Raw genomic sequence first — 11,449 nt, 5'->3', positions numbered from 1 at the left:
CCAGCTTTAAGCTACATTTTATATATTGCACGATCAGTCGATATTTAGTAACTCTGTCTCCGTCCTACCGGCCTCGTCCCCGCTGTAGTCATGGTGATGGTGGTGGTGATTGGCGCGATGGCGGCTGCTTTCCCCGGGGCTAACGCTAGCCACGGCGCACAGCGAACCAGCTAGCTCCCGCCACGCACGCACACTGGCTGACTCTGTACCAAAGACTGGGGAAGGGCCATCTACACACACAGACAGACAGACAGAGACACACACACAGACAGACAGACAGACAGACAGACAGACACACACAGAGAAATTCATGATTTAATTTGGTTAATCCACACAAGGGGCTGGAACAAGAAATAAAAAAATCAAATTTAAAAGGAACGTTTGCAGAATCAAACCATCAAAGTGGGGTGGTAGCAGGTTTTTTGCTCTCTCTCTGTACAAAGTGGGGACATTAGATCATTTATCAAACAACGCACGCACACACAGAGACACTCATTAACACACACGCACGCACAGCCTAGGCTCTGTAAATGGACATATTGCTAGCTACAATGGCCCCATTGTTTACATACTAGTTTAGAGAGCCTCAGATGTGTATTAACACTGGATATTTTCGTGAGGGGATATTATGCTATGATTTAGACAACAAGCGTTCTCCAGAATCGCTTACTACACCTTTAATAATTCCATCTGGTTTTAAGGGGGGGGGGGGGACTACACATTCATGCTTTATTTTAGATAATACATATACATCTAATGAAATGTATAAACATCACAATCTAGTGCAGATAGCCTAGATTTAAATAATATAGAAAGAGCCCTCTGAAAAGCTGCTATAGATGCACTTCTAGTATAAGACGACATTGGTGCAATAGCCTGTATCTCATAGGCTAATATGCAATGTTTATGTATTTTTGTGTCTCGTTTTTTATTTATACTGTACTATGATGTGTTATATGGACCTGTGTCTGAAATAAAGCTTTATTATTATATCTCCCCCTCCTCTCCCTTTCATCCGATACCCCCACCCCCTCCACCCCTCCTTCCTTACCCGTCGGGCCGTGCTCCTCCGCCGGCGTACCAGCTCCATCCTTGCAGCGTAGCACCAGGAGGAAGCGGACCGTCTCCCCCAGGAACAGGTGACTGCGGCGGGGCAAGGTGCGGTACCTCGCCGGGTCCGACAGATCCGTGATGGGTACCGCGGGAAAATACATGAAATACTCGCACTGAGACTCCATCATCTGCACCATGGCGACAACAGCAGAGGAGGCTGCGCGTGAGAGGGAGGCTGCGCGTGAGGACCACAGGCAGACAGTCAACCAACCAGACAATAGAATACACACATCCTGGTTCGACCTTTCGAAATAAAAGCACGGATATTATCGTCTCACATAGGTGGAACAGTTAGACCATTGCGCCCCTTAGTGGACATTTCCCTGCGTTCCAAACATAGATAGTATAATAAAAATCACATACTTTTTATTTTTACTACACTACATACTAAAGGAGATAAAACAAATCAGATAAGGAAGATTGTTCTCATTATGTCAAGAAATGTCAAGAATAAAGACGAATACTCCAAAATGCTATTGGAGTTAGTGAGGCATTTATGTATTTTCAACATACTACAATTGACCTGCATGTATTGGGACATCCTTAATCTTTTTCTGGCATACTAAATAGTAGGGAAGTATGGGGATTGGAACGCAGGGCTGATCTGAGCGACAGTAGCAGAGGAGGCTGCGCGAGAGGACCACAGGTAGACAGTCAACCCAAACAATAGAAAACACATCCTGGTTCGACCTCTCGAAATAAAAGCACGGATAGTGTATGGGTGGGTCGCACCAACGTGGGAGAATTAGACCATTGCGCCCCTTAGTGGACAAATATGAGATACAAGTTTCATTTATTTTTTTAGATTCAATTCAGTTTAATGAGACTGTTTGTCACATTCTCATACAGTAGGCCGATGTGCAGTGGATTGTGGTGTCAGATCCTTTTTACTTTGCTCAAAATAATAAAAAAATAAATAAAAAAAATTGAATAAAATGCAATAAAAGTTTGAACAGAATATATATAAACACACAAGTTAATGACTGAAAATGTACATATGCACGTCCTGTGTCCTTTAGAAATAAAAGCAGAGATAGTGTATTGGTGGGTCGCACAAACGTGGAAGAATGAGACCATTGCGCCCCTTAGTGGACGATGTATATAATGTATGAGATAAAATAATCCTTCCTTTTTTGAAGTCTTATTTTTCAGTGTGTGCTGTAAAAAGTGTGCGTGTCAGATAACAGTGCTAAAATAAAAAATATTAAATAAAATACGATACAATTGCGCCCCTTAGTGGAGATTTTATATAATAATAAAATTATATATATATATTTTTTTAGATTCAACACTCAAGTTTTTAATTTTTTTTTAAAATCAAAACTTGATCAATATGAATCAGTTGGTGATGAGACAGTGTTCTTTCAAAGTTTTTTTTAATTAAATGTTAGTAACAAAGAAATTGTAGCACGATGATTACAAATTTTTTCCCCTTTTTTTCCCGAACATACCCCACCCACATCCCACCCTCACACCCAACAACACAAAACACACACCACAAGAAACAAAAATAAACAATCAATATGAAAAAAAAAACAAATAAAAAAAACACATAAAGAAATAAAATTTAATCAAATAAAAGAGGGGGGGGGGGGGGGGGTTAGTTACTCTTCTATAATTGTTTTTTTTTTTTTTTTTTAATTTAGGAAGGGGCGCCAAATTCTGTCAAATTTATTCTCGGATCCCTGAGTGGTGTAACGTATTTTCTCTAAATTCATACATGCCATAATGTCTCTAATCCAATGTGAGTGGGAAGGAGGAGCAGGATCTTTCCACTTGAGTAAGATAGCCCTACGAGCAAGTAATGAAGTAAAGGCCAGTACCTTCAGCTTCACTTTAGGCAAGCCCGGATTTGTGTGATGAGACAGTGTTAAGTTAAGTTACTTTATTAATCAATGGTTGCATTGAAATTCATCTTTCCTCATCTCCCCTCTCAAGTCCCCACACTCCAGAGGGGGTCCTCACACAGGGTCAGCCATAGTACAGACAGACAGACACACTCCAGAGGGGGTCCTCACACAAGGTCAGCCATAGTACAGCGCCCCTGGAGCAGTTTGGGGTTCAGTGTCTTGCTCAAGGACACAATGGTAGAGATGGTGGGCACCGTAGATGTAATAGCAGCCACCACTAGTTATACTACTTATACCCTCCTGTCCGGTGCCGGGGATCCAACCAGAGACCTAATGGTTACTGGGAGGAACCAGAGACCTCAGGGTTACTGGGAGGAGGAACCAGAGACCTCATGGTTACTGGGAGGAGGAACCAGAGACCTCATGGTTACTGGGAGGAGGAACCAGAGACCTCATGGTTACTGGGAGGAGGAACCAGAGACCTCATGGTTACTGGGAGGAACCAGAGACCTCATGGTTACTGGGAGGAGGAACCAGAGACCTCATGGTTACTGGGAGGAACCAGAGACCTCATGGTTACTGGTCGGCCACCTTTTCCTCTAGGCCATCCTTCCACCCCAGTGTTGTTGTGTCTTGTGCAATATGGTCATATTTGATATTATATTAGATAACATGATCATTTATAAGTCGCACAGTGGGGAAATGTACAATGTTACAGCAGTGGCCTAGGCAAATATAGTGTTTTGGATGTGCCAGTAGGCTACGAAAGTATTTTCCTACTAAAAAAGGCCATTTGAAAATTTTAAATTAGAAAAAGGATGAACTGAAAAAACTGCATTTCAGAGGCAATAACAGCAATACTCCCTTATTAGTCCGACTGTCATATTATACTGTATAACCTAATATATGAGATACAATAATCCTTTAAAAAATATCATAAAATAACTAGATGAACCTATAATTAGATAAGTCAACAAACGTGTAAAAAAGGTCAAAAACCATGTGATAAAATAATTCAAGAAACACAAAAGGCAAGGAAACTTTATTTAAAGAGCACATTTCATACACGAGGCAAACTCAAAGTGCTACAATGAGATTATCCCTGCGTTCCAAATCTCATACTTTTTCTTTTTACTACACTACATACTAAAGTACAGAAGAGTTTTAGTCTTTTTACTACACTACATACTAAAGTACAGAAGAGTTTTAGTCTTTTTACTACACTACATACTAAAGTACAGAAGAGTTTTAGGGCCACACGAGAGAAAAAAAAAATCAGATAAGGAATATTTGTTTTTCATTATGTAGATAAATGTCAAGAATAAAGACGAATACTCCAGAATGCTATTGGAGTTAGTGGGGCATTTATGTATTTTCAGTATAATACAATTGACGTGCATGTATTGGGACATCCTAAATCTTTTTCTGCTATACTAAATAGTAGGGAAGTATAGCTATTGGAACGCAGGGATAGTCATTGTTTTTGTCTGTATTTCAACGCAGTATTTTCTAAGTTGTTTGTTTTATACCAAGGCCTGACTGTGCTTGCATGAGCTTCTGTCCTTCAGAAAACATGGTTACGATGAAATGTTTGGTTAATAGTGACTCTATTCCTGGACATACTTGTGTGTTTGTGTGTGTGTGTGATTTTTAAATTAATTAGGTGTTGTGTATGTTTAACCTGCTAATAAAAATAAAATAAATAAATAAATAAATAAATAGAAATAAAGAGTGCAAAGGTTAAAAAGACAATGTGGGGGTCGCTCGTGGTGTAGTGGTGAGAGCCCCCCCCCCCCCCCCTCCCCATATAGTCTCAGTCCTCTTCACAGCAGACCCGGGTTAGAATCCAGCCCGGGTCGTTCTCTGCATGTCATTCCCCTCTCTTGTCTGTCTGTCTGTCTGTCTGTCTGTCTGTCAGTCCTCTTCACAGCAGACCCGGGTTAGAATCCAGCCCGGGTCGTTCTCTGCATGTCATTCCCCTCTCTGACACATTTCATCTCTGTCTCTCCAACACTGTCTAATAAATGGCAAAAAACAGCAAAAAAAAGAATGCCATGTAGTTAAGATTTAGCAAAAAGCTAAAGTTAACATAAACCTTTTTAGTCTTGTTTTAAAAGTGGTCATAATACAAGTAAACAAAAATATATAGGTCAAAAGGCATGGCAAGTTTATTTCAATAGCACAATTCAGACACAAGGTCATTCAAAGTGCTTTACAGGGGCATGAAATACAGCAAGATTAAACATACATCAAGTATAGAATAGACATTAGAAAAGAGAATAAAATAAAATATGAATAGAAATAAAGAAAGGCACATTTGTATGGCCTGTGGCTGATCAATAAAGTTGTTTGAATTTGAACTTTAACTTGAACTAACAATGAATAATAAATAGTTATTGTGTAACATCTAATGAAGAGGTTAAAACGGAAACATTAGTCATTAGAACTTCTGCTAAACTTTCCAGATAATGACGTGTTATTGATGTTAGCGAAATGCAATCCCCACATCTCCTCCCAGTCCCCTGATAACTCATTTAGTCACATTAAATATTAAAACGTTTACTCACCCAATACCGTCAGCACAGTGATGTAATTAACGGTTTGCCTCCTGTGGGAACGATGTTTGGCGTACGTGGAAAAGTTTAACGAGCAAAAGCATCTTCCGTGTTTTTCCTCAAACTCTGAAAGTTCAAAACTTAAATGTCTGAAATTATAATAAATACATTGTTTATCCGCTGTTTATTATGTAAATACTTTTTCTTAAATCCATTTTGTGATTTGGAAGCTTTGATCACCAACCACAAAATGACAAAAGTGTAGTAGTTTGCAATTGGTCATGATGTGACACTTCATTTAATTAATCTGAGCATTATACTCCACTAAAAACACTATTTTTCAGAGTTCTTTCAAGTGAATTTACGACTTTCTTTAAGAATATCTGAGTTTTGGGGCACTACAGTGGCGTAGTGGATAGAGCGTGTACCATATTGGCTCCGGCCTTCGTTGTAGTGGTCGCGGGTTCAAATCTGACCCGTGGACCTTTACTGCAGGACATCCCCCCTCTCTCTCTCTGTCTCCCCATTTCAACTCTGTACTGTCTAATAAAGCTTGAAAATGCCAAAAAATATCTTTAAAAAAAAAATTATATCTGAGTTTATTTGACATAAATGTATGAGTTGAAAGCAATTTGAGCTTTTCAGTTTTGTGCATCGTAAAGCGGCACGCACAAAACTGACCGCATCTAGCTGCCAGTCACACAATGCTGAAAGCAGGCGACTGGGGCGCTCTGTGGGAATGGCTCAGACAACATTCTCCCTGTTTGCAATTATTGAAACTGTTTTTTTATTATTATTTTTTGGCATTTTCAAGCTTCATTTGATAATAGAGTTGAGATGGGGAGACAGAGGGGGCGGGGGGGATGACAGTAAAGGTCCACAGGTCGGATTTGAACCCGCGACCACTGCAACGAGGCCTGCAACAAGGACTCAGTCCAAATGGTACACGCTCTACCCACTACGCCACTGGAGTGGACGCAACTGTTATTTTTAAATGTAAATCTTGCATATTGTTGCTTTAATATTGAATGTTGAAACCACTGCTTTACTCAGTGATAAATCATATAAATGATACCTTAAACTAATTAAATATGTATCTGGAAGTTGTCAGTAGTAATGTTCACTTCTACCAATAAGGGTTTTTTTGTTCCTGTGTTTTGGGACAGAGATCTTGAGTTAATTGTTGTTGTGTTGCAGCGCTGAAAGAGGAATCCCTCCCGTCTGACCTCCAGTCTCCTGATGACTCATTTAGGAACATTAAATATTCAAACCCGTTCTCATTCTTTGCAGTAAATATTGACACGATTAATAAGTCTCGTGGGACAGCGTGTTCCTCTGTGGAAACTAATTAGATAACAGTTTAACAAGTTGAAACAAGTGCAAAGTACGTAGAAAACTTCATGGATGAATTACAATGAACTTAGTCACAACTTCTGCTTGTTTTGTTGTTTTTTTGTGGCATTTTTGCTTTATTGACAGTTTTTGGAGAGACAGAGATGAAATGTGTCAGAGAGGGGAATGACATGCAGAGAATGACCCGGGCTGGATTCTAACCCCCCCGCCCTCCCCCCCACTCACTCAGTCACAACTTTAACTGGAAGTTCCTGATGCACAAAAGCTTAATCAAAATCGGTGTTGTGTTTTCTCCTGAAAAGGCCCAGTTTATTGCAATGTCTCTGATGTATTATTAATTATAGATGAATGACTTAGGGTGAAGGGGGTAGATTAAATAAATGATTTGGTTTTTCCTTATATTAGCACTATCTAGAATAATTTATTGTGTATATTTCTTATCTTATTTTATCCTTTTGTATTAATTACAGAAAACTGACTTTCTTTAAGAATATCTGAGTTTTGGGGCACTACAGTGGCGTAGTGGATATAGCAAGTACCATATTGGCTCCGGCCTTCGTTGCAGTGGTCGCGGGTTCAAATCCGACTCGTGGACCTTTACTGCAGGTCATCCCCCCTCTCTCTCTGTATCCCCATTTCAACTCTGAACTGTCTAATAAAGCTTGACTTCTTCTCACCCCCTTTTCAACATCTAAACATAGTGTTGGACAGTTTCTTTTGAATCATGTTTTTCATTGTTTGGAAGTATCACTGTTTTTTTTAAATTTCCAAATTCCGGGCGCTAAACATTATTGGCTGATTCTGGGCTAAAATCAGGAGGATCTCCTTATTGTTGAATCCAATTTCATATATACAGTATATATATTTCAGAGGAAAAAGGATGGATGGATTGAGGCCGGCTAAATATTCATCTGACACAATGCAGGAGGTATAAAACTGACCTGAAATGGAATAAACGGAAGAGATAAACTTACCAGAGGGTGGTAGGATGGCCTAGACTAGGAAAGGTGGCCAACCAGTAACCATAAGGTCTCTGGTTCCTCCCAGTAACCATAAGGTCGCTGGTTTGATCCCCGGCACCGGACAGGAGGGAGTTAAATGTAAAACTAGTAGTGGCTGGTATTACGTCTACGGTGCCCACCATCTCTACCATTGTGTCCTTGAGCAAGTCACTTAACCCCAAACTGCTCCAGGGGCGCTGTACTATGGCTGACCCTGTGTGAGGACCCCCTCTGGAGTGTGTCTGTCTGTCTGTACTATGGCTGACCCTGTGCTCTGACCTCCTCTGGAGTGTGGGGACTTGAGAGGGGAGATGCGGAAAGACAAATTTCAATGTGACCATCGACTAATAAAGAAACCTAACTTTAACTATTAACTTAAGATGTTAAAGAAAAAGTTAGGTAAACAAAAATGTCAAAATAATGTAAATGTCTTTCGTTGTCCAAAATGTTAAGGGAACAAAGAACTGGTTCACAAAAAGATTTCCTGCAGCAATGGAAGTAAATGAAGCCTTGAAAGTTGATGGTCCAGGTTTCCCAACTCATCTCCACTATTGAAGACAATACACAACGTGGGAATAGGGACATACTGTTATTCAAAGCTGCTATGCTAAACAACGAAAAAGTTAGGTAAGCAACATTTCAGAATGAAGTTCATAAGAATGGCCCAGATGGACGGACAACCTGAAAACATGATGCATCCTGCCTCCGTCTATCACCTTCAAAAAGAGATACAAATATTACAATATTATAATTCCAGCAAGTTGGAGATTGATGCTCTTTTATTCTCTTATCCACTATAGAAGTTAATACATAATGTGGGTTTAGGGAGGGACATAATCCAAGGCAGTTAACCATGTAGCCCTTTGCTAGGGCGCACTCACACTAGGGTTGCGTTCCGAATCGCATACTCTTTCTTTTTTCTATTCTACATACTACATCTGACGATAAAAAGAATCTAGTTAGGATGCAGTAGGCATACTATTGGGACATACTTTTCTCTCTTATTTCATCATAACATTGCGCCTTGATCTTGCCTCTTGCTTTTATATCCGTCGCATCCCCGTTTGTTTTCATATGGAGGCTTCGTCGATGTGACGTCACTTCACGTGCGCACTGGATTGTGGGTCAGAATCGCCCAAATAGGATGCAGTTTTCAACACTAACAATCTTGGCTGCATGAAGTAGGACATCCGGGTACTTCTAACCATCCTAAATCTGGCCACAAGAATCGGGACATCCTAAATCTTTTTTCTACATACTATATAGTAGAAAGTATGCGATTCGGAACGCAACCTAGGCCATCTGTACCGTGCCCAAATAGGTTTGCCTCCTAAAGTCTAGATTGTTTGACCAGCGTGAGTGTGCCGTTCCGTTCTCAAGCACGGTTCTCTTCCTCGGCCACGGCACACTTGGGAGAGGTGTACTCAGGCCACAGTACAGATGCTAAAGAGCCGACACACGCACACAAGCACCAGCATAGGCAACAATCCTGATGTCAGTTTATATGAGACGGTTCCCCCCGACCCAATACATCCACACGCGCAAACAACATTAAAAAACATGTTGGTCTGATGTGGAAGTGGAATATCCTCTGTCCTCTTCCGGTTTTCCCAGGTGGAGATGAGATGGTGTGGATCAGGTGGCAGCATCTGAAGATCTCCTGCAGCCACACTATTTCCCTATTTTACTTTCATATTGTATGGAATTAAAGTCCACTGAGGAAAATGTCTATTTGTGATATTAGGCTATATAAATAAAACTGATTTGATTTGATATTTGCTGCAAATTTGGCCGGATGAAAATATTTAAAAACAATCAGATATAAGTACGCTCCAAATCCCAAACCCGCATATAGACGTGATGACGTAGGGCAAGAAGCAATCGTGCCCAGGCCCAGATCTGTAGGTGTAGTGTGAGTACAGGCCAGCGGGGGAGTGGGGAGGGGGAGGGGCAATCGTGATTGGGTATGGTACAGGTCGACTTTTCCTAATGAGAGTTCATCCTTAGAGTCACGTGATCTGGGAGTGAGCAGTGTTCATATACAGCCTGAGAGGGAGACAGACTCTGCAGACCGGCTCTGCACGCACACAAACAAACATAACCTCACTAACCTAACTTAACCTGCTGATTCTCTTCACAGGAAAAATGTATTTGCGTTGTTTAAAATGTTGTATGTGAACTCAACAGGCATCTCTTCATCTCTGCAGGAATACAAACAAGAAGAAATTAATTAATGTTGTGTTTTTGGTCCAATGGTTAACGTCTTTATTCCTCCTCTGAAATGTCTGATTCAAATCATTCTGTGAGCAATGTCACAGCTGGGCAGCAGTACCAGGGTTTACTGGAGAGAGCGATGTTTTCTACACTGACCACGGTACCTTGCTGTGTGTTCCTATTCATTAACATCACCATGTTATTCACCCTGAGGAGTAAACAGGTTTTTTGTGAGAACTCTCGTTACATTCTCCTGTTTAACCTCCTGCTTGCAGACACAGTTCAGATGGCTCAGGGTCAGCTGCTGTACATAATCGCTGCGTGTCAAGTGAGACTGACGTTCCCAGTGTGCGGGGCTCTCACTATGCTCGCTGATCTCACAAATGAAGTGTCTCCTCTTACACTGGTGGTAATGTCTCTGGAGAGATATGTAGCTGTGTGCTTCCCACTGAGGCACGCTACTGTCATCACAGTCAGAAACACAGTGCTGGCGATCATTGTGGTTTGGGCTGCAAGTTCCCTAACTGTCCTCACCCGAGTGCTTCTACTGTTGGAGTTTCCATTTGAAGAGCTGGAGAGTCTGTACATGAAAGATTTCTGTGCTAAAAACAACATGTTGCTTGGCCCCAGGTCTCATACCTATGACAAAGCGTATACGTACTTTCTGTTCATATTAGCGAGTGTGGTAGTAATCTCCTCCTATATCGGTGTGATGGCAGCAGCCCGATCGGCCTCCTCAGACAAAGCTTCGGCTCGTAAGGCCCGTAACACACTGCTACTGCATCTGGTACAGCTGGGGCTCAGTCTCTCCTCAACCATCTACAATCCACTGCTTATATATATATATAGACGTTCAGAAAGGATAGTGTTTGTGCGCATTCAGAATGTCTTTTATGTGCTTATTTTCATCTTCCCCAGATGTCTGAGTTCTCTCATCTATGGCATAAGAGATCGGACTATCCGACCCGTCCTCATGTACCATCTGTGCTGTCGAATTAAACACTCACACGTTCACGCCAAGGCGCAGACGTGAAGCTTTGTCAAATGTTCACCAGAAACTTTATACCTTGAATGGTAGAGACGCACTGGTCCACTTTTTATCAGTTCAAATGTAATTCTGATATCTGGGTTTTGGGATATTGTCCGATTCTGATACTGTCCGATATCATAATTATTCCAAATGTTTTTGTTGGTGGTGATATTATGTTTATTGTTATAAAGGCAATGATGCAATTCTAATTTTAAAAGAGGAAAATATAGTAAAAGTCAAAAAGGTTTAAATGTGAACCAACTTATTTTAACTGCTTTGAACGGTTTCAATACTCAAAGACCTACTTCACCAGTGGGAATATGAAGGTGTATT

At 40.9% G+C, this 11,449-nt stretch overlaps 2 protein-coding genes across 2 annotated transcripts in view; one reads left to right on the top strand and one right to left on the bottom strand.

The window, feature by feature from the left end:
• The window catches only part of LOC307260570 (trafficking protein particle complex subunit 14-like), a gene marked incomplete at both ends in the record, with an annotated part of 10,122 nt that extends 8,872 nt beyond the window's left edge, over nt 1–1,250 (bottom strand). The window contains 2 exons of the mRNA XM_080040843.1: nt 69–230; nt 1,052–1,250. Of these exons, the coding sequence (XP_079896969.1) occupies nt 69–230; nt 1,052–1,250 (361 nt within the window). The remainder of the gene's footprint in view (nt 1–68; nt 231–1,051) is intronic.
• Nucleotides 1,251–10,153: 8,903 nt separating this feature from the next.
• LOC307260569 (odorant receptor 131-2-like) lies at nt 10,154–11,119 on the top strand (the record flags this gene model as incomplete). The annotated part of the gene is made up of 1 exon (XM_080040842.1): nt 10,154–11,119. The coding sequence occupies one exon, from the start codon at nt 10,154–10,156 to the stop codon at nt 11,117–11,119; it is 966 nt and encodes a 321-aa protein (XP_079896968.1).
• Between the last annotated feature and the right edge of the window lie 330 nt (nt 11,120–11,449).

Source organism: Ammodytes marinus (genome assembly GCF_949987685.1).
Source record: "Ammodytes marinus genome assembly, chromosome: 14".
NCBI lineage: Eukaryota > Metazoa > Chordata > Actinopteri > Uranoscopiformes > Ammodytidae > Ammodytes > Ammodytes marinus.
The sequence above is the reverse complement of the archived record's forward strand: the minus strand, read 5'-3'. Positions and strand labels throughout refer to the sequence as shown.